Source organism: Phacochoerus africanus, chromosome 2 (assembly GCF_016906955.1).
Source record: "Phacochoerus africanus isolate WHEZ1 chromosome 2, ROS_Pafr_v1, whole genome shotgun sequence".
In the NCBI taxonomy this organism is placed as follows: domain Eukaryota; kingdom Metazoa; phylum Chordata; class Mammalia; order Artiodactyla; family Suidae; genus Phacochoerus; species Phacochoerus africanus.
The window spans coordinates 105,950,437-105,974,550 of NC_062545.1; the positions used below are offsets into that span (position 1 = coordinate 105,950,437).

Consider the following 24,114-nt stretch of genomic DNA (forward strand, 5'->3'; position numbering starts at 1 on the left):
ATCCCGCCTCGCCCCGCCTCTCGGCCCTCGTGCCCGCCCCCGGCCCGGCGGCCCCAGCCCGAGTGCCACGCATGCGCACCGCAAGACAGCGCCATGTTGGGTCAGTTTGAAAGCGAGCGCGGGCGTCTCGCTCGGCTGTGACGGCGGAGGAATGTGCTAGCGAGACAAACCTGAGGCTGGGCGGCGTCCAGGTAGGCGTGCTTTGTCGCGTCTCCTGTCTGGTCACAGGCCAGGGCTTTCTGGGGAGAGTGGTGGACTCGTCCGCATTCTTCTCTTTTTAAAGGGCCTTCATCGGTGAGCTCAGCCCGAAAAGGGGGTGTCTTGTCGAGGGGCGCCCCATTCTTCGACAGCCCGAGGGGAAAAGGGGTTCAGGGCAGGATGGCGGGGAGGAGAGAGGAAGACGTCTACCGAGGTGGGCGCGGAAGGAGGGTCCCCGCGGAAAGCGGCAACTTTAGGGGAAGGTCTTTGGACGCGACGGAAGGGACCTGGCATGGAGCTGGGGGACTTTTGGCCATTAAAGCGGGAGGGCAGCGAGGTTCTTGTGCATTAGGGCTGTCACCTCGAAAAAACACTGTCCGGCAACGGCGGCGCCCCCTCTTGCTGTCTGATAACGGATTTGTGAGAAGCCACCACCCGGGATGCTAGAATCCAAGTGGGAGGTGTTTCCTGGTTAAGGACGGAAGCTTTGAAGCCAAAGATGCTCTGCTGCAGGCGCGCCAGCGATCTTCGCTTTTCAGGATCTTTAATGCTTGTCTTTTTAAAGCAGAGCAAGGAGTTCCCGTCGTGGCGCAGTGGTTAACGAATCCGACTAGGAACCATGATGGTTGCGGGTTCGGTCCCTGCCCTTGCTCAGTGGGTTAACGATCCGGTTGCAGACGCGGCTTGGATCCCGTGTTGCTGTGGCCCTGGTGTAGGCCAGTGGCTACAGCTCCGATTCGATCCCTAGCCTGGGAACCTCCATATGCCCCGGGAGTGGCCCAAAGAAATAGCAAAAAAAAAAAAAAAAAAAAAAAAAGCACAGCAAACACGCGTTCAGTTTCGTAACTTAAATCACAAAGCTGGTATTTCTAAGGGTTGTTCTTAATTTCCTGTGAGCTATTCCCATCGGTTATTTAACGCTCTACGTTCTGTTTTTGAATCAAAGGTAGCAGAAACCTCTGGCCACTCGTTTAACATTCTGTCCGTCAGAATGATGGGTTTCCTTTTAGAGATACAAACGGAAGTGTTTACGGAAGAAATGGTAAGATGTAGGGAATTTGCTTCCAAATAATTCTGTGGCGGAAGTGGGGAGAAGAGGATGGAGAATAAGTTTGGGTGTGTTTGGTAATTGAAGCAGGATGCTGGGTGCATAGGAGTTGATTAAACTATTCTTTCTTTTGTGTACTTTTGGAAACTGTGCACAATAAAAATTCAGTTGTTGATTTTCTTTGCCTCCTGTAAGTTAAAATGTTATTACCCACTTACTGAGAACTATAATCCAACAGCTTCCTCTTTTAGAGTTTTGTTTTTTGTTTTTAAGGTTTTGTAAAATAAAACTAAAATTGGTAACCTGTACTGTGTTTGAATAAGGGAGGAAACGTTTGGTCAAGTTTGTTATCCAAGCAATATTTACCGGAGAAAATTTGAAATCATTAGTGAGAGAAGTGAAGAAATGGCAGAGCTGACTTAGTCTAGCCATTCCTTTTTTTTTTTTTCATTGATTTACAATGTCGTACCAATTTCTTTTATACAGTAAAGTGACCAAGTCTTATCTGTATATACATTGTTTTTCTTATAATATCTTTCTTCATGGTCTATCCCAAGAGGTTGGATATAGTTCCCTGTGCTATTATATAATAGGTCATCATTGCTTATCCATTCTAAATGCAATAGTTTGTATCTAAACTCCCACTCCATTCCACTCCCTACTTGCCCCGCTCCTTGGCAATCACAAGGCTGTTCTCTATGTCTGTGAGTCTCTCTGTTTTGTAGATAGGTTCAATTTTAGATTCCACACATAAGTGATGTCATATGGGATTTGTCTTTGTCTGACTCACTGGCTGACTTCACTTAGAATCTCTAGTTTCATCCATATTGCTGCAAATGGCATTATTTCGTTTTTTCATGGCTGAGTAGTATTCTTTTGTATATATGTACCATACCTTCTTAACCCATTTGTTGGTGAACAATTAGGTTTTTCCATGTCTTGGCTATTGTGAATAGTGCTGCAGTGAACATAAGAGTGCATGTATCTTTTTGATTTATAGTTTTGTCTGGATATATGCCCAGGAGTGGGGTTTCTGGATCATATGATAGTTCTATATTTATTTTTCTGAAGAACCTCCATACTGTTTTCCATAGTGGTTGTACCAGTTTACATTCTCACCAGCAGTGTAGGAGGGTTCCCTTTTCTCCACACCCTTTCCAGCATTTGTTATTTGTAGACTTACTAATCATGGCCATTCTGACTGGTGTGAGGTAGTACCTTAGTGTAGTTTTGTTTTGCATTTCTCTAATAATTAGTGATGTTGAGCATTTTTCATGCTGGCTATGCGTATTTTCTTCTTTGGTGAAATGTTTATTTAGATCTTCTGCCCATTTTTCAATTGAGTTGTTTGTTTTTTGTTACTGAGTCTAGCCATTCTTTAGATGTATACCCACAATGTCAGCAGCATTCAGGGAAATCAGAGGCTAAATAACAATTATCTTATGTTTTGCTGCTGTTTTCACTGACTACTGTCAGCTCTGATCTTTTACTGTTTTTTCTTCTTAAGTGGAAAACTTTCTCAATATTTTAAAGTCAAATTCGACAGTTATTAAGATTACAAGTTGTTATAACTTAAGCATTCACAAAACTAAAGCCAAAAATTAAACATATTAAATTTATAATATTATAGCATATGTTGTCCTAGACATTAGTCTTTCATTTTTACTTCAAAAAATCTCAGTTTAATTTTAGAAGAATGTCATATTATTTACTGAAGTAGTGCCTGTTCAATTTCTTATTTCTTAGGTTTTCAAGTGTAGATCCTATTATTGCTGTATTAAGGTAGACTGGAATTCTCTCAGTTTTAATAACAGAAAAATAATGGATACATTAAGGTAGTTTCTAGATTATTGTCTCCTTCGAAAGAGGTGGGGTGAATCTGTTTAAGAGTTGAGGGTAGAGTGGCACCAGAAACAAATGTCAGAAAATGATTATTAACAGTGTTATTTTAGGAAAAGAGCATTTTACCAGCTTGTTTTATGCTAAGACTTGCAGTTTATTTCTTTTTTTAATTTTTAATTTTATAATGGTTTTTATTTTTTCCATTATAGCTGGTTTGCAGTGTTCTGTCAATTTTCTACTGTACAGCAAGGTGACCCGGTTACACATACATGTATACAGGCAGTTTCTTTCTTTATAGGTGAATATTATATTTTGTTTTCTCCAGCCTTTCAGGGGAAGGGGTTGGCTAAAGTTACATATTGGCATTTAAGATGTTGAAATTCTTCTCCATTGTTCTATCTTCTTTCACCTGCGTCATTTGATGTCTTGTAAAAATTTATCACACACCTACAATATGCAGTACATGGTGGTAGGCTTATGAATTGAACAATATTTTGTATAGGGGAATGTTAGGTATTGTGATGTCATAGACTAAATCAGCATAAGAAAAGACTGTACATCAGTGGTTTTTAGGACGTAAAAGAAAAAAAAAGTGAGTACTCTTTCCTTGGTACTTTCCATGCATAGTCTTAAGTGATTTTTGTGTACATAATTCTAGGCACTTAGTAGATGCTCAATAAATGTTTTCTAACTCAGTGATGAAGGAATTCACAGTAATTAAAACAGAAAACCTATAATGTGCATTCCCTAAAAATAATTTATAGATAATGGGTGTTTTAGTTATAGTAAGTTTACATGTTTAGTAATTTCTCTTTGTATGGGTATTACTCCTTCTGATTGAAATTTTAACCTTTTTTTTTTTTTATTACAGTTGATTTTAAGAGAAATGAATAGAAATAACCTATTTTGAGGAAGCCATGGCAGAGTCAAATATAAAACACAGAGCTTGTTCTCGGGAATCTTCAGTATCTTCTCTGTTAGCAAGCTGCAGCCTGAGTGGTAGTAATTCCACTAACTCTGATGGCTCTTTTCAGTATAAGGATAAACTGTACAGTTCAGCATCTCAGGCTCTGCAGGCCTATATTGATGATTTTGATCTAAGCCAGATGTATCCGGGTGCAGGCACTGGAAAGATTAACATTGATAAATGTTCTGCTAATATGCCAGAAATCTCCAACTATATTTATAAACCAAACAATGGTATGCTTTTATTCTTTGTTTTCTTTTTGCCTACTGATTTAAAGCATTTTGAGAGATGTGTTGTAGCCTTGGAAAACTAGATGCTTTTGTGTTGATGTTCTTTTGGGATAAAAATGACTTATAATATTGAGATGTGGATATATTTCTTCAATGATTCCAAAATTTTCTGTTTCTCAGGAATTTTCAGCTAAGATGTTCTTTTGACCTCAGAGGGGAAGCTGATGAATATAACTAATAATAGCAGGTGGCTGATTCTAAACCTTTAAGCCATTCTGTTATAGCATAATGGGAAGAGCATTGATTTGGTGATTCTAGCTTTCATCAAGTAGCTCGATGACTTTAAACAAATCTCAGCCTTTCATTATTTATACTTGGTCAATTCCAGTTGATGGGGTAGGGCTATGTTACTCTTCCTGATCTGTATGCTGTGAGACAATAGTATTCAGCAGATGTTAAGAGTTTTTCCTTGATAAGATTTCTCTAAAGACAAGATTGGAAAATGCATCTGGTGATAACCCAGTTAACACTTTACTGAGCACTTTCAGAATGGCCCCTAATATGGGAAAATGTACTTTTAGCACTTAGAAGGATATAGGTAGTATATTCCAAAGGAATAGAATTAGAACAGCTCTTCTCTCTGTGTTAATGCTATTGCATGTTTAGTAGGCAAGAAAGCAAATTATTTTTCCATCTAGTTTACTGACTTTTTTTTCCTATGTACAGCCAGTATTAAGTGAGCAGTATTAAGGTGTGTTAGTGCATTGGAGATGTCTAGATGAAGAAAGTTGAATAAACAGTAAATTAAAGAACATGAGAAAATTTAGGAGGTTAGCGAGAAAAGTATAGAAATCAGTTGAAACAAATTGAAGAGATGTGAAGGAAATAAAGCACATCCTATTTCATTCACCCTATACCTTTTATATTTTTAATCAAAGCTTGAGTGAAGATAAAGGAAAAACAGCAAACATGGTTCTTAAATTCTTAATTCTTATTTACCGTTAAATATTATGAAGTATTTTTGTATATGATACAGGAAAATAAACAGAACTATGCTTTGTTTTTCAGCTTTTGAAAATCTTGATGACAAGGAAAGCTCCTTGTCCTTATACTCTAGAGAACATACTCTTAATGACATAGACTCCATAAGCCTAACAACAGACGATCTATTAAGACTTCCAGCAGATGGATCATTTCCTTTCACTTATATTGGATCAGGCCATGGAATTAGCAAGAAAAGCAAGAAACGCATTGGAAGACTCAATTCATCAGTCAGTGAAAAGAATCAAAATTTTCAAGAACCCTCCGCTTTCATGGGCAAAGATAACTTAGTTACTCCAGTTGTATACACAAATGTAAATGGAAAGCAATGTGGTAGGCTGAAAAACCCAAAACTTGTGAATAAGACTAATAAATGCGTTTCTGTACCATCTTTATATTTTTCCAAGAAGTCATCTTTTAGGGACAGTTCAGAACACAGTCTTGAAAAGAATTACCCAAGATGGCTAACTAGCCAGAAATCGGACCTTAATGTTTCAGGGATAACTAGTATACCTGATTTCAAATACCCAGTCTGGCTCTACAATCAAGACTTACTACCTGATACAGATAGTCAAAGGATTTCTATATTTGAAGAAGATCAGTATTCCCCTAGACATAGTTACCAGGCACAAAGAACTTCTCGGCTAATGAATAAATTAGGTTGCTTTGAATATTCTTTTGAACCCTCAAACATTTCGCATTCCTTGAGTGATAAAAGATTAGTTAATGGATATAGATGTGATTGTGAACATAGCCAATGTCAGTGTGAGAATCCACTTCTCCCAGGATCCAAAAAGCCATTCAGTGGTAATTGTTTTGTTTTTTGTCATTGTTATTTTGTTTTTAAGAACCAAAGAAAGTGCTGTAAATTTGACCTAACATCTAGGAGCTTTTATGTTATATTCTTGATATAATGATCTAATGATTTATCTGTTTTGAGCTCTTACAGCCTTCATTTCTATAACATTTTGTGGCTAGAAATGTCTTTTTTTTTCTTTGTGTTGCAACAAATAGCACATTTTACCATAGCCTGCTGTTGCAGATATGTGTATATTCCAAATTATCTGAATTCTTGTCACCTTTGTGAGATTTTGTTGTGCTTTGAATTTACTTCTTAAAGAACTAATGTAATATTTTAAATTAGGTGACAAAATTGAATTGCTTATCCTGAAGGCCAAGAGCAATCTAGAGCATTGTACTGAAGAATTACCGAAGTCTATGAAAAAGGATGATAGTCCTTGCTCATTAGATAAACTTGAAGCAGAAAGATCATGGGAAAATATTCCTGTCACTTTGTAAGTAAGTTACAACAGAAAAACTGCTTAGTTTTCCAAATGAAGAATGTCATGTGAACATGTGATTTATCTTTAAAATAACTTAACGATAATGAGAATACAGTGATAGTAATATGGTAATTCTGTAGAGCATAGTTTTCAGTGTTACTTTAAATTGCATTTTTCACTTTTTACCACAAGATGGTGTAATGTTTTATAACTTTATGTACATTATTTAACTTTTGTTTTTGTTACATGGTCTCTTTATTATAGGATAAAATATCGATACATGTTTTATTTTTAATTTTTTAAAAATTCTTTTTATTCTGTGGCATAAACTTCCATATGGCACCTGTGACTTACTGAAGTTCCTGGACCAGGGATTGAATCCAAAGCCATAGCTGAGACCTGCACTGCAGCTGTGGTAATGCTGAATACTTTTTTATTTTAACCCACTGTGCTGGTTCAGGTATCAAACCCATGACTCTGCAGCAACCAAGCTGCTGCAGTCGGATTCTTATGGTTTTTTTTTTTTTTTTAATTTTTTTTAATAGCTGAACCTGCAGCGTATGGAAGTTCCTAGGCCTGGGGGTTGAAATGGAGCTGCAGCTGCAGGCCTATGCCACAGCCACAGCAGTGCCGGGTTGGAGCTGTATCTGCAACCTGTGCCACAGCTTGCAGCAGCATTGGATCCTTAACCCACTGAGCATGGCCAGATATTGAACCCACATTCTCATAAATACTATGTTGGGTTCCTAACTCACTGAACCACAGTGAGAACTCTGAGGAGTCAGATTCTTAACCCACTGCACCATGCTGGGAACACTCCTGATATATATTGGATATGAAGAGTTAAAACGAAAAGCAACTGTTTTGAAAATGAAGAAGGCTGTGAAATACTTTTTTTTTTTTTTGCTTCTTAGGGCACCCACAGCATATGGAATTTCCCAGGCTAGGGAATGAATTGGAGTGTCCATGACCTATACCACAGGTCACGGCAATGCGAGATCCTTAACCCACTGGGTGAGGCCAGGGATCGAATCTGCAATCTTATGGATGCTAGTGGGGTTTGTTACCAAGGAAGCACAACAGGAACTCCTAAAATTCTTGTTACTTTCTTTTTTTTTTTTTTTTTTAAGCTCCTTGCCTGCTTTCAGAGGCAGGATTCTTTTTTTTTTTTCTTTTTGCTATTTCTTGGGCCGCTCCCATGGCATATGGAGGTTCCCAGGCTAGGGGTCCAATCAGAGCTGTAGCCACGGGCCTACGCCAGAGTCACAGCAACACGGAATCCGAGCCGTGTCTGCAACCTACACCTCAGCTCATGGCAACGCCGGATCATTAACCCACTGAGCAAGGGCAGGGACCGAACCCGCAACCTCATGGTTCCTAGTCGGCTTCGTTAACCACTGCGCCACGATGGGAACTCCCTTTCTTTTTTTTTTTACTAAAGTTTTTTTCCCCCTGTGTTCTCTCCATATCTTAGAGTTATTCACTTCTTTTCAATTACATTTTTTTTCTTAGTTGTTATTTTCCATAAATGATGGTGTATTTTCTTATATGTAAATATTTGAAGTTTATAGCTTGTTTTCATTTGTGTGCTTAACCTTTCTATGACATAGTTTCTCAGAATAATTTGTAATAGTTGTTTCATGATGACCACTTATATTTAAATGATAGCGATCAATTATATATTGTCTAATTTTCATAAATCAGGAACTTAATTGCTGTCTTGTATCCTTAAATCCTAATTAGCAAATCTCCTGTTCCTGTTAATTCTGATGATAGTCCTCAACAAACTTCAAAGGCAAAATATGCTAAAGAATTCCTCGAAGACTTTTTAAATAATGATAATCAGGTGGGTGACATTATATATTTTTAACTTAATAAAAAAATATTTATGACTAATATGTGGGTATTAATTTCTAAGCTATTTAGGTACTATAAAACAAAAAATGACCAGAATCCCTTCTTCCCCAACATACATCCATAAAACCATTACTCCTAGATTACTGGTAATTTTATTTTAGTATTCTAAAGCACGGGGACCTGGGGTTTAACTCTATAGGGAGCCTAAATTGTCATTACAGTGGTTTTTTTTGTTTGTTTGTTTGTTTTGTTTTTTTAATAGCTGGAAAACATATAAAACAGACTCTTACAGAGTAAATTATATTCTCCCATAGGGCTATTGCTAATTGAGAGTTGTGTTTCTAAGGTACAGTTATACATACTTATAATCTAAAATAGGAAATTTATTGTCCAGTTTTACAAAATCAGCATATGTACATCTTGCAAGTAGCTCTAAAATAAAGTGTAAATGTGTATATATGCCATAAGGAATAGTACGTAATATTTAGAAATGTGAGTCATGGCTGTTAAATATTAAAATATACTTTGGGGATCTTAACATCTGGAAGATTTGACATATTGAAAATGAGCTAAAAATTTTAATAAAATATATCTTTTCCTTCAGGGAAATATACTGGGGAAAGTAGAAATTGTCAGAATATGTCTGACCTTAGAGCTCTGTATAATACACTATAGGCATATGCTGGTTAATTGAAGCTTAATTATCGAATATTTATTTGCCAAATATTTGGGTACCAAGCACTTTTCAAAGAACTGTATTCCTAATATTGAATAAGAGAGAAGAATCCTTGCCCCTTGGATTTTTTTATTCTAAATTGGCAAGATAAGCTAAATAAATATATAATATGTAATGTATAAGGGAGTACTATAAATGTTGTGAAGAAAAATTGAGGAAGAGAAATGAGGGTACAGTTTTAGCTAGGGTAATAAGGAATGGCCTCTGTAAGTGTGGTAATATTTGAGTCAAAATCTAAAATGAGTGAATAAGCAATGTACGGAAAATAACTTTATATATAGAGGGAGTACTAAGTCCAGAAACCCCAAGGAAGAAAAGTGTTTGGCATGTTCAAGGAATGTCAGAGTCTGGGTTGTGTAGCTCCATTAGAATGAACAAAGAATGGTTATGAGATAAGATGGAGAGACAATTGGAGTCAGATCATGTAGCTATATAAACAATGGAATGAAGATTTAGAATTTTATTTAAGATAGAGAAGTCACTAGAGGACTTTGGAAGAATGAAGTTCTCATCTGCATTATAAGATATAAAATGGCAACTCTATGGAACATAGACTTGAGAGGAGCTGGAGAAGGAACAAGGAACCCAGTTAGGTTTTTGCCGTCTTTGAGGATAGGGATTGTAAAGGCTTGGGTTAGGGTGGGTTGGGGATTGTTAAGATTGGGATGTGTTTTGAAGGTAGACCTGGTAGGATGGAGATAGAGAGGATTCAAAGATAAGTCCAAGATGTTTGAGCCAAACAACTAAAAGACTGGGTGGTTCATTTTACTTAGGTAAGGAGCACTGCCTGAGAAACAAAATTGCATATGTTTTTTAAAGTGTGAGATGAATGACTGTTAATTGCTAACCACCTAATCCCTTTTTTCCTACCTTTACCCATACAACCTCACTACCAGTTTTTTTTTTTTTTTAATTTTTAAATAATTTTAGATGTACAGAAACTTGCAAAAATAATTACAAATAATTCCTGTCACTCTTCTCCCAGCTTCCCTAATGCTAACATCTCACGCATCATAATATAATGATCACATAAGTGCAGTACTGTTACCTAAACTACAGGCCTTATTCTGATTTTACCAGTTTTTCTACCAGTGTGCTATTGCAGGATCCAGCATTGCATTTGGTTGTCATGCCTCTTTAATCTGCTTCAGTCTGTGACAATTCATCAGTCTTTCCTTGTCTGTCATGACATTGGCACTTTTGAAGAGTACCTAGTCAGTTGGGTTTTTTGGTAGATAGTTCCTCAGTTGGGTTTTATCTGAATTTTTCCCATAATTAGAATTAAGTTTTGAATTTTTGGCAAGAATGCAACAGAAATCCTACATCATATCAGAGGTTTCATGATGTATTGATATCATTGATAATATCAATATGTGTCTTAGTTCAGGATGCTATAATATGCCACAGACCAAGTGGCTTAAACAATAAACCTTTATTTCTCACAGTTTGGAGGCTGGGAAGTCCAGATGAGGGTGTCTGGTGAGATCCTGCATCCTAGTTTACAGATGGCCATCTTCTTGTATCCTCACATAGCAGAGAGCAGAGAGGAAGAAAGCTCTCTGTGTCTCTTCTTTTTTAAAAAAAATTCTTATTTAATTTTTTGGCCACACCCACAACATATGGAAGTTCATGGGCCAAGTGAGCTACAGCTGTAGCCTGTGCCACATCTGCAGCAACGCTGGATCCTTAACCTACTTCACTTGGCGGGAGATTGAATCTGTATTGCAGTAGAGATAATGCCGAATCCTCAACCCATTGCACCATAGCAGGAACTCCTCTGTATCTCTTCTTGTAAGGGCACTAATCCCATTCATGAGAGTTCCACTTTCATGACCAATTACCTCATAGAAACCCCTTCTCCAGATACTGTCACTTTGGATTACAGTTCAACATTTGATTTTTAGGGGGACACAAACATTTGGTCCATAGCAATATGTTAATACAATAATATATAATATATAAAGTTATAATAATATGTTAATACTTGTGATGTTAGTCCTGAACATTTAGTACCTACTGGCTTTCTCTTTGGTAAAATTATGGTTTCCCCTTGAAATTAATAAATATTTTAGGAGAGATACTTTGAGAGTATGTAAGTAGTCTCAAACTTTCATCAACTAATTTTGATATCCATAGGTGGATCTTGTCTTTTCATCTACATTATTAGTTGTATTTCACATGTAATGAAGAGCTGTTCCTTCTCCCTCACTTATTGTGAATTATTTACTTCAGTAGGGACTCAGATACTCATTTTACTCCAGGTTTATAATGCAGTATTATTATTTTGTTGCTTAAATTGTTCCAGCTTAGGTAATAAAGAGTTCCTTCAGGTTGTCTCCTTTGTCCTTTTGACATGTCCCTATTTTTTTGAGAACTTCTTTGAGGAACCATGGTTCTCTTTATTGGAAAATGCTGTTTAGGTGCTAGGTGTGCTTATTGCTGCTGGGTTGTTATTTATTGTAGACTTTCTCTTTCCATATACTTAGGAAATATATATGTTTATTAACCCACACATGTACACACATTTCTCTATTTATGTATGTTTATTTTATGTATAATATTATAAGTTTATATTGATACTTTTGATTCTAGTCAGTACTAGAAAGTTTGTTTTAGCCCTTTCTGTTCCTTATTTGTAACTTCTTTCTCCTCTGCTGAGAATCTCTACTCTTATTACTTAGAATAGGTTTACTTATTTCTTCAGTCTTAGCATATGCATAGTTACACAACTGCTAACCCATACTGCTGTAAGAAACAAATTTAATAACTCGATTACATTTTTGTATATAATTCTTTTTGTCTTTAACCTTACAACATCCAGCCAAAACACTCTTTTCCAAAGTTACCATGGTTAATTATTTTTTGCCCAACTCCTTTCAGTTTGGTTATGTTGTTTGTTTGTATTATCATTTTTTTAATTGTGTAAATTGAGTTCTTTTCCCATTTAATGTGGTTTAAATTGTTTTTTGAATATGTGAAACATTGCTGTAGTTCTAAGAGTCAGAGCTATACAAAAAGATGTATTCAGAGGTGTTCACTCCTGGGTTTTAGTGGCAAGTCTCTAAACAAATTCTGTCAGACATACCAACATTTATTAAACATTCATTCATGAATGGCACAGAACAGTTCTTATAACCTGATTTGTAATGTTCTTTTGGTACTCGGACCACAATTTTGCCTTGAAGGTTTACTCAAGGCAGATATAGAAAATTCCAGAGTTAGACTTGTGTAGCCTTTATGGCTAGCATTAGGCAACCTGAATTTCTTTTCAACCAGTGGCTGGATGAAGATCATTTAGTAAAGATAATGCCTCAGGTTCTATCTCCAAGGTTGTTTTTTGAAGAATTGCCATACCAGTTTCAACAGGAGCTGCCCCATTTTACATTAATACACCCTATTTCTTATACCCTGTTGATATGTAACTGGAGTGTCTTTAAAATATTTTTAGCCATTATGCTTAACTTTTTTTGGGGGGGTTATTCATTAATTCAGCAAATATTTTATTTAATTAATTAATATATTTTTTAGTTGTATTAACTTTTTTTTTTTTTTTTTTTTTTTTGCTTTTTAGGACTGCACCTGCAGCATATGGAGATTCCCAGGCTAGGGGTCTAATCGGAGCTACAGCTGCTGGCCTGCACCACAGCCACAGCCACAGCCATGCCAGATCTGAGCCGAGTGTGCAACTTACACCACAGCTCACAGCAACGCTGGATCCTTAACCCACTGAGTGAGACCTTGGATCAGACCTGTAACCTCATGGTTCCTAGTCAGATTTGTTTCCACTGTGCCAAGATGGGAACTCCCTGTATTAACGTTTATACATAGTATGCTGTCTATGCTGAAACATGCTGAATTATAGACCTAAGAGGCCTCTTTTTCACTTCATGGATAGTTTCAGGACACAGCAACTCATTGGAAAGATGTAAAAGTAAGACTTTTTAAAAGAAGTTTAAAAATATCCTATATAGATTCTCTTAACTGACCACCTTATGACCACCTTATGTGGTTAAGTGCTTGTTACCTTCTTTTGATGCAGGTAAGATCAGTGATAATTGAGGTATGGGTGTTTCTTAGATAGCAAGGCATGTGTGGTCCATTAAGAGGTGAAACCAGCATTCTCTGTGTGAAAACATGTAAAAGTATTCAGAGAATACTGTATTTGAAATTCTAGTCCTTGCTCAGCTGATAACCAGCTTCATTTACACACTTAAAGAGAGCATGTTGGCTTACCTGTTCTCTGAGGACCTTTCAGTTCTAAAAATCTGAGATTTTAAACATGTACATTGCAAATGTAAACATGTACTATTTATTGAAAAAAAAAAAAAAGAGGACTAGAAAGCATATGCCAAACTGTTAAGTATTCCATCTGGGGACTGGGTAAAGGGAGGTCATGAGTTACAATTTTGATTTTTTTTTTTGTCTTTTGGCCTTTTCTAGGGCCACTCTCATGGCATATGGAGATCCCAGGCTAGGGGTCTAATCGGAGCTGTAGCCACTGGCCTATGCCAGAGCCACAGCAACGAGGGATCCGAGCTGCGTCTGCAACCTACCACCACAGCTCATGGCAACGCCAGATCCTTAACCCACTGAGCGAGGCCAGGGATCGAACCTGCAACCTCATGGTTCCTAGTCGGATTTGTTAACCACTGAGCCACGACGGGAACTCCAACCATTTTGATTTTTTAAAACACTTTATTGAGTTGTATTGTTTGGAATTTTACATTAATTTTGTATTGTGGGAAATACAAAATATAACTTTCCCCTTCTGAATTTGAATGGTTCGTCATTCATCTGTTTTAACATTAGAGCTGTGCTCTCTCTGGAGGGAAGCATCATGGTCCGGTTGAAGCCCTGAAGCAAATGTTATTTAATCTTCAAGCAGTGCAAGAAAGTTTTAGTCAGAATAAAACCACAGAGCCGAAGGGAGAGATTAAACAAGTAAGCACAAACTTAATTTATAAATTGAAATCTGTGAATGTGAATTGAGATTTGTGAAGGATTATTTCCTCCTAGATCTTTTTATTTATTTATTTATTTTTTATTTTTTTTTATTTTCCCACTGTACAGCAAGGGGGTCAGGTAACTGGAATCTAGATCTTTTTAAATTTGACCTCTAGTTTTATGTTAATAAGGATGGTACATAACATGTTGCAGAATTGCGCTATTATTCTTTTTAGAAAGTAACATTCAAATTTAGTACTATTAGATTTTTGTAGTTGTGTACCCCTGAATGGCTTGTTCTATTAAGTTTATGGTTATAGACACAGCATCTTATTTAGATATGATAATATTACAACTATAGATGAAAGCATCATAAGAGTTTTTTTTATTTAATGCCCTGCAGAATTATTCTTTGTAGTCCAACTTTGGTATTTATATTTGGGGTGGCCTGGAAAACCTTTCAGTATTAGACTTCACATAACCTTTGTCATCTGAAATTTAGTTTTGTTACCTTGTGTTTATTGACTCATAATGCAAGTTACATAAAATTTTATTTTAAAACCATTGTTTTTTTGTGTATTTCCTAGGAATTTGGAAATCTGTTTCAGCTTTGGGCTCCTATTCCATTGGGGTTGAATTGAATTTTCCTCATAGTAGTGTAGTGTTTACGAACATAGTTTATGTTCTCCCAAGTCTGATTGTGGATGCTTTCTCCCACTTATTAGCAAGTGCAAGTATTGGAAAAAATCACTTAACCTCCTTAGTTTCAATTTCTTCTTCTTTGAAATGGAGTTGTTGAGAAGACAAATTGAGACAAACTATAGAAATACTTATTATAGTGCTTGGCATGTGAAATGTTTTTATTGTTATTAGTTGTTTTATTATTCAGTAGAGCTTTACAAAATTCAGTTTTCATTACGAGTGGATCAGCTCTTAGGAACTATCACAGCCTACTCACTTCAGTTGTATTTCTTAATTTTTTTCTTTATATTCTAATGATCATAACATTAATATACAGTGTAATCAATCCTTCTTTCCCTTCCCCCTTTTAAATATTCTTGAACATAATTTGTTCAGTGAAGTCATAATTTCAAGCCAAGATTTGATTTTTTTCCTAATTCCATTTTGTCAGATATTTTCATTTTTTTTCAAGTTTTATTCAGGTATAGTTGACTTACAATGCTGTTATAATTTCTGCTGTAAAACAGAGTGATTCAATTATACATATCCATTTTTTTCAGATTCTTTTTCTGTATAGATTGTCATAGAATATTGAGTTTCCTGTGCTGTTCAGCAGGTCCCTGTTGGCCAGTCATTCCATATACCCAAGATTTTATTTTTAATGATCAAACATTTAGAAGCATATTTCAGGACAGTTGAAAGATGAATCTGAGTTGTAGTATTTTTAGAATAAAAAAATATATATGTATATATATTTAATGCTTTACTGAAAATTATTTACTAGAATTATTTCCTTAGAAATGCAGAGAGTATTTTTAATGTTTTTATTAATCACATGATAAATAGCATTTAATTTTATAATTATATAACATTTTGTTATTTTTGGTGTTCTTAATAATAGGTTTCAGAAGATGATTTCTCTAAATTACAACTAAAGGAAAGTATGGTTCCTATTACTAGGTCACTTCAAAAGTAAGTGTTCTCTGTTAACTTCTGAGTATGTTATGGATATAAATCCATTTTAGTCATTATTTTGATTGAAATCAGAAGGTTATAGGATGGAATTAAATAGCTCTAAGAAGAGTTGTACTAGGTGTATTTAAACTTCTTGGAGCATATTGTTTAATCCTGAGCTTTTCTCTTAAACTTGTACTGTTTTCTATTCGAAATGGTCTTAAGACGTGTTGAGATAACCTTAGACACCTAAAACATAATGCATGTGAATGGTCTAGAGAAATTCCCTTTTCAATTCTGAGTAATATCAACAATTTGAGATAGTATGGCTCAAATTGGTATGGCTATCCTGTAAGAACAATTTGTTCATAAAATGTACATTCATATGTTCCCTCTAGAATAAGTTATATATAATCATAAATGTGTCATTATTTGACACATCTCCACAGAAATCTAAAGTGGTTATAACGTCCTGGATATAAAAATAGGTCTAAACGCCCTAAGATTTTAACCTCCTTATTTTCTTTTTTTGTTGTTGTTGTTGTTGTTATTGTTGTTGTTGTTGCTATTTCTTGGGCCACTCCCACGGCATATGGAGGTTCCCAGGCTAGGGTTTGAATTGGAGCTGTAGCCACCGGCCTACGCCAGAGCCACAGCAACGCGGGATCCGAGCCGCGTCTGCAACCTACACCACAGCTCACGGCAACGCCGGATCGTTAACCCACTGAGCAAGGGCAGGGACCGAACCCGCAACCTCATGGTTCCTAGTCGGATTCGTTAACCACTGCGCCACGACGGGAACTCCAACCTCCTTATTTTCTTAGTTATGTAATCTTAATAAAAAAGTTGGGAGGAATAGAAGTTTTTCCTGTAGTCACGATACCGGTAGAGGAGAAGGATATTTATTTATTTTACGGGTTTGGTTATGTGAATATAAAATACCCTCCAAAGATGGAATATTGAGGTCAGGAAATGCTAATTAATGCTAAGATTAAAATTTTTTACTTTATAACACCATTTTGCTTGGCTGTAAGTGGGGCTAAACAAATACTGTCTACCTTTTGTCCTTTCAGAATTTACTTAGGATTCTCTTGATGGTGGAAAAGTGAAACACTAGACATGTAAACTTACAATTCTGATTGTCACGATGTGTATGTGTTTTTTTGTTTTCATAGTTCAAAAATATACATAAATATGATTTTTTTTCCTCCTTTACTTAGTCTATAGCATTCTGGATGGAGATAATGCCTCTTTCTTTGTATAGCTTGCCATAGTACTTGGTTATAGTGTTTTATATCTAGTAGGATTCAGTGAATAATTATACTAATTAACATTTATTGAATATTACAAAGAATTAGTGTTCACAGTGCTATTGTATGTAATTCTTGTGATCTTCACAACCCTATGAGGTAAGTATTATTATTATCTTTATAGTGCAGATCAAGTAATAAAAATCAAGTAACAAAGTAACTTGCCAAAAGTTACCACTGGGAGGGATTCAAGCCAGACAATCTGATGGTACAGCCTGTGTTCCTAACATTTTGCTCATTAATGATAGTGGTGCATTATACTTTTAGAACAAGTGCAATGCCTCAATAGATTATCTAGGGTAAAGACCTCATTCTGCTTTAAAATTTGAAGTAAACGACCTCAAGCTTTCCATGGTTGTTGAAAACATTGGTATTGAACTTGTGTCACAGGCTTTTTTTTTAAATGTGTTTTCAAGCTAAAGTACATACCCTGGAAGATGTTTTTCTTGGTACAAATAAATGAATCCTGGGCCATAAGTAATTAAATGATTTTGTTACCAATTATGGGTGCAAAATTTTAGCATTTTCTATAATTTTTTTCATAGTAGTAACCTTTTCTTAACATACAATCAGTAATCTTGCCTTCACATAGAATAGATTCATATTTTGTTAAATGGCTTTTAGCTGTTGATCTGTTGGATTAGCTGAAGCAATTTTAATTTGGCTTTACTTTACATTTCAAAGGTATTAGCAATAAGGCATTTGTGCTCTTATGAAGTAAGTTTATACTTACAAAAGCATGTTAGTACTTTTTTCCCCCATTATTTTCAGTCATTAGATTGACAATTTAAAAATAATTAAATTTCAGAATTCCTCTTTCTAGACTGGGAAATCATTCTGGTTAGGATTACGGTCATCTTTTCAGATTTAAAAAAGAATAGACTCAGTTTCTTCAGAAGTTACAGATGGTGCTTTAATTGTGCTTTAATGAACTTTCCTGGGGCTTAAGACCTATTATGTTTCTCCCCGGTCCTCATATAACTGTTTTTTCTTTTTGACAGTTTGGATTGCAAACTAGTTTTAAAATATCTTTCATTAGTCTTAGGAAACTCCAGAATCTCAGTATGGGTTTGTTTAGTCCCTTGGATGCCCAGTTTGCTTATGTTCTCGCATTAGAAATAACTGAGAAAGAGTCATTGGACCTGAAGTATAAATGACTTATAGCATCTTAAAAAGTTATTTTTTTTCCAGAGGGATTTTGTTTTTAATAGAAATCAAAGTTGTAATTGTTTTATATCCCTATAATATTTAGCTGTGTCTTATGCATTTACATGTTAAAATTTTTGTCTTTAATGAAAAGTTTGTAGGTTTTGAGCTAAGGCCTTTTCTAGAATCTTTTGTTATGTCATATAAGCCTAGGCTGGTTGTAAAGAATGAGTACTTGCATATTGATGGTGTACTATAAAGGTGAGCAATAGATGGTTACAGAATCATGAATTATACAAAAATAATTTGTTTTTGGCTTCAGAATATGTTGTTTTATATATAATTTGGAGATGAATGTGTAAGATTTATAAGTCTCAATACTAAATGTCATTGGTGAAGACCAAACTCAATAATAGCTGGAGAGTTGTCTTGTTTCTCAGATCTCTTTTCGTGCTCAATTTTCTGGTCTTCTCTTTATAGCAGGGATAGAATTAGCTCTCAGCCTTGTAAAATCCAACCCTAAAGCAAATATTTTTTTCTTTATTTGGATGCACTTATACTTTACCTAGATCTCAGAAGTGGTAGACAGTTTGTTCTGAAAAGCCACTCATTTAGTTCTTGCTAGATATGAGGCTGAATATAGGCCAGTAGGTACAGTATTTATAAGAACAGCCAGTATAGTAGTACTTATGGAAAAACATGTAAGATATCAATGAGTGATTTAAAATATAGCTGAATTGCCATCACATAATCAGTGTTATAGAGTTTCTGTGAGTTGATTAGTATTTACTCTAATGGTCATCAGTAGATACATTGTCACAATAAGAAAATCTTTTTAATTTCAGTTTTTAAAGTGAATAACTACTCAGTGTTTTAATGTAATCCTTAAGTAGATGTTTTTCCCCATTAGCTTGCTTTTTCACTTTTTCAGAGAAGAAAATAATAATTTCCTTCTACAATTTTATCCTTCCCTTCTCTTTACACTTACCTTTGGAATAACAGTACTTTCAATAGCCTCTTCTATAAGCACTTGTTTTGTTCTTATCAGGACAGATAGAGGTTAAATGAAAGGAATTGCTAACTGATTGTGTAGCTGAGGTGGGGAGACTGAAGATTTCACGTTTCTGCCTAGCTTTTTTATTCTCAATATACCACCCCCTCTCTTTTCTACCTGACATGGTGTTTTAAAGGTGTAAAATATACTGCATAGCATTAGAAAGGAAACCAGTTATATTGAACTGACTGTGGAAATATTAAAATATATTTCTAATTAGTAATATATGCTTTTTATTGCATTTAATATAATACATTTAAAAGACATAAGTTAAAAATTCATTTTATACAGATATGTATTAGTGTGAAGGCCTTTTTTTTTTTGCTATTTCTTGGGCCGCTCCCACGGCATATGGAGGTTCCTAGGCTAGGGGTTGAATCGGAGCTGCAGCCACCGGCCTACACCAGAGCCACAGCAACGTTGGATCCGAGCCGCGTCTGCAACCTACACCACAGCTCACGGCAACGCCGGATCATTAACCCACTGAGCAAGGGCAGGGACCGAACCTGCAACCTTATGGTTCCTAGTCGGATTCGTTAACCACTGTGCCACGACGGGAACTCCAGTCTTTTTTTTTTTTTGAGTGTGAAGGCCTTTTGCATAACTTGAATAAAAGCATTAAACCATGGTTTGGTCTTTTACTTACCTTTCACATGTTGGTCAGCAAACAGTTAAAGGGAATATTGGAAAGCATTTGTGTCTTGAGTCATCAGTGGGACTTCACTATTAGGTAGGTGAACAACTAGGCTCAAAGTTGTCTAATATTTGGCTAGTTATGTCATATAAACTTTTGGACTGTAGACAAAGACTAGAGTACATAGGTTCTGGCAGTGGGTTTAATAGCTATTGTAATTTTGTAACTATTGTATAACTGTTGTAATTATAAGTAGTGATGAGTATAATACATAACTGCAATGGCCATAATGTAATATGAAAATATTCTGATTTCTATGGCATATGAAGTCATAGATTTTGGCCTGTTACTTACATTTATAATGGAAGGAAATGCTAATTTAGAGATAGCATTTAGAGAAAATAATGATGACTTTTTCCCCCATCCAGTTTCATAGACCCCATAAATCTAAAGGATCTGTGGCCTTCCAAGTTGTAAACAGTAAGATCAGATTCTAGCCACATGTCACCTTCTTTCTCTTGAATCACAGCCTGGAAAGAAAAGGGAAGATAAGCTCCAAGTATATTTACAGATTATCTTCTTCCTCATGAATGTGTTTCTCTCGGAAGAAAATAGTTCTTTAGGTAGAGAGATATTACTATGTGGTGTAAAAATAAAGTCTAATTTTACCTCTGATTGCTTAGTAACTCTGGGTAAGCTATTGTCATTTAATTAATGAAGATGACAATTTCAAAAAGTAGCAGCATTTGGGAATTCCTATTTTGGCTCAGTGGCTTCTGAACCCAACTGGTAATCATGAGGACACAGGTTCGATCCCTGGCCTCACTCAGTGGGTTAAGTATCCGGTATTGCCATGAGCTATGGTGTAGGTTGCAGATGCAGCCTGGATTCTGCATTGCTGTGGCTGTGGTGTAGGCGGCAGCTACAGCTCATGCTACCGCTAGCCTGGGAACTTCCATATGCCTCAGATATGGCCCTAAAAAGCAAAAAAAAAAAAAAAAAAGGTAACAGCAGTTGCCAAAAGGGTGGCAGAATCTAGATTCTTATTACATCTGAGAAAAAATATCTATGAAATAGAACACAGGGAAATAGATATAGTGCTGTAATTAACACTGCTAGTTTCCTCCATCTTCTTATCCTGGATAAAGTGGAAGATGTTATTTTATTTAATATATGTCATTGAACCTGTGCTGGAAACTGTAGGATAAGGTATCGTAGGCACCACCTTAATGTCTCATCTTAGAAATTGCTAACATTAGAAATTATTGCTTTCTTAAAAGTAAATCCTAGGGAGTTCCCTGGTGGCTAAGCAGGTTAAGGATCAGGCATTGTCACTGTTGTGGCTTGGGTTATTGCTGTGATGAGAATTCAGTCCCTGGCTGGGGAACTTCTGCATGCCATGGGCAGGGCAAAAAAAAAAAAAAACAAACCAGTAAATCCTATACTGATAAAAAAATTAAGTACATGTGAATGAGTGTGTATTAACTAATTATTGATTTAAAAAACTTAAAAAAATTATTGCACATCACAGTTGTTACATTTTTCTGTTTTTCTTGGTCTCTTATTTACCAGAGGTCTGAAATATGGTGGATTAACTGATATGTCCTGAGTGATCCTCAAGGATCTGAAGGATAGGGGAGTGGGAAGGCTGGTAGAATACTTTTAGAGGAAGACTGAAAAGTTAAGGGCCTCTGTCTTCTTGGTTTTTCTGAAGAATGATTGAGGTTTCTCCACTGAGATCGACCTGCAGTTTTGGCTTTTACCTTGGTGAAAAACCAGGTTGTTGGTATAATACTGTATTATTGGATGTAATTGTCATTTGTTTTCCTCATGCTCAATAAAAATGAGTTTTCCTCAGAATTTTAACTGATTTCTTCAGTGCTGTTTTTAAAATTTTAGTGTTTTGAATGTACCTGTTAAAAATGAATCATGTCCTTTATTTCTTAAATGATATATACAGTATATCAAAAGGTATCATTTCATTGAGAAAAATACATGAATAAGATATTTAAAGTGTGATACAAATTATACCTATTATTGTTTCTTATTAGGTCACTTGGCATAGTTTCAAAAATTCTTAAATGTCAAACGTAATTTTTTAAAGTAAAGGTTTGTGGAATTTTAGATGAATCATTTTAACCTTCAGTTATTCAGATTGCAAGGTTTTGTAAAGAAGAATTTTCAAAGTTTTTATACTAAAAATATTCTATGAATTTCTCATACTAATTTTGAAGTTAATAAACAATGTAATCACCATTTCTTACTGTCTGCATTGTCTATTCAGTTCTTAATATTGGTTTATAATATGTTTTATACTTTCTAATGAAGGGCTTTGCACCATTTATCTCGCCTGAGAGACCTGGTTGATGATACCAGTGGGAAACAGTCACCGAAAATGTGAAGAAGAAAATAAAAGTCTAACCAATAAATAGCACAGAAAAAAAATGTATTTTTTTCTATTGCTTAAACTGATGAAGTAATTATAAGCCGTACATTATTCTGTGATTGGTTCAAGTATTACATATTTTGAAAAAGCCAGACTTGAAAATGTCAGTGTATTTTGTGACCTATCCTCATTTTGTGCTATAATGAGGTGAACTGGAAGGACCCACACTCTTTGTCCTAGTCCGACTTTGGTCTTCAGGCTGTCAAATGTCTAATATTCAAAGATGGATGGATTTCCCTTCTTGAAGCTTATGTGGACTTAACCTTCTTCAGCATCCTCATCGTTTTATCATCTGGTTCTGGATCATTAAGAAGCTTTTCCTGGTTTCTACTCAAAATTTCTTAAGTTAAATAGACTTTGATAAAGTTAGCATCCACTTTTAAGGAGCTTAAAGGAGTATCAAAATTGTTATGGTGTATTTTATCTATGTGGGAGTATGTTACTTTTCAGTTTGATAAAGGAAACATTTAAGAAAATGTATTTGCAAATAGCATTAATTGATGAAGTGCTAAAAGTAATGTTTTATATTGTGAAATCCAGGAAAACCTCATTTTTTAATGCTTTGATTCTGTGTAAGATAATCTTGACAGTACTTGACAGTTTACAAAACATTTCGGGGGAGGATATTTGAGAATTTAATATTTTGATATTAGATTATTTCCTAGATTTAAGTTTTGAGGCTAGCTCAAATTAGTGAAAATTGTGAGATCAGTGACCAATTGCTTTATGAAAGTTGATAGCTAAACTTAAAATGAGTATGGAAAATCAGAAAGCAACTCCATATTTTAAAGCAATTTTGTAAGTGCTGAACTTAAAAGCAATCTGTAGTCTTTAAAGCTTGTCACTAGCTGGAAGTCAACAATGACCTTCTAATTAGCAGGAAGCATCTTTACTAACAAAATGAAATAAGTCATCAGTCATGATGAGGCATATTTTAAAAGTCTAATGAAATTAAAGAATATATATGTATACAAATATTACAAATTAACACTAACCAAAGGCAGCATTTTTGCCAAGTAGCTTTACTGTCAAATAGGAGTTTCTTAAGTATGTTGGGTCAAAGAATTTCCCCCCAATTTAAAGCACTATATACATGTAAAAACTGAGATGAATCCCATTTTTTTCTTGACTGGTGAGTCAGTGTCACTATATGGTTCATTCAACGTGATTTGAGTCACTTACTAATAAGTTTGTTTTGTTTACTCTGAAGGTGTTTTTGCCGCCAGCATTCTGTTTTCTGATTATGGTCTTCTGCTTCACAGCAGAGTTTGCATACAATCAAATAAGGTATTCTTTTGATGATTAAAGTGTGGTTGCCTATTAAAAGTGCAGATTTTAAGTGGATGAATATGGACCTGAGTTGATCATATTCCAGTGAAATCTAGTATTGAATAAATTCTAAAGGCAGAAAAAGACATCAGGTAATTACATAGTATATGTTGATCAGACATTATATATTTAGTTTATCTAGACGGCATTTGCAAAGAGATTATGCTGTAATGACTCTGAATAAATAGCACTGATTTGGTTAGTGCTCCCATTTGCAAGAAGTATTTCCAATAATAAATAAGGTAAGCTTGTTCTAAAGTTTTGTTATAACCAGTATTTTAAGAAGTTCAATTATACTTACTCCAAAGTATTTTTCCTTTTGTGTTAAGTATGGAAGTTTAAGTCTTAGCAAAAAAGAGAATGAACTTTATCTACATGATTAATTCTAACCTTTAAAAAAGAGAAATATGTAGG

At 35.3% G+C, this 24,114-nt stretch overlaps 1 protein-coding gene across 2 annotated transcripts; it reads left to right on the plus strand.

Annotated features, from left to right (window-relative positions):
- The first annotated feature begins 76 nt into the window (after positions 1-76).
- Positions 77-23,710, plus strand: C2H18orf54 (chromosome 2 C18orf54 homolog). 2 transcript variants are annotated; one of them, XM_047765297.1, is made up of 9 exons: positions 77-191; positions 1,145-1,240; positions 3,960-4,288; positions 5,354-6,133; positions 6,471-6,621; positions 8,353-8,455; positions 14,012-14,143; positions 15,729-15,799; positions 22,254-23,710. In XM_047765297.1, exons 3-9 carry the CDS (start codon positions 4,006-4,008, stop codon positions 22,324-22,326), a joined length of 1,593 nt encoding a protein of 530 aa, XP_047621253.1. In that variant the 5' UTR covers positions 77-191; positions 1,145-1,240; positions 3,960-4,005; the 3' UTR covers positions 22,327-23,710. The 2 variants fall into 2 exon arrangements, with proteins under 2 accessions (XP_047621253.1, XP_047621263.1); XM_047765307.1 differs by lacking the exon at positions 22,254-23,710 and adding an exon at positions 21,498-21,785.
- The last annotated feature ends 404 nt before the right edge of the window (positions 23,711-24,114 follow it).

What these genes read in the sequence shown, in the direction of transcription:
- C2H18orf54 (XM_047765297.1), top strand. Translation starts at nt 4,006, where the DNA reads ATGGCAGAGTCAAATATAAAACACAGAGCTTGTTCTCGGGAATCTTCA. An exon ending in GAAAATATTCCTGTCACTTT is followed by an intron (nt 6,622 to 8,352) that starts GTAAGTAAGTTA and finishes AATCCTAATTAG; the next exon opens with CAAATCTCCTGTTCCTGTTA. An exon ending in CGAAGGGAGAGATTAAACAA is followed by an intron (nt 14,144 to 15,728) that starts GTAAGCACAAAC and finishes TCTTAATAATAG; the next exon opens with GTTTCAGAAGATGATTTCTC.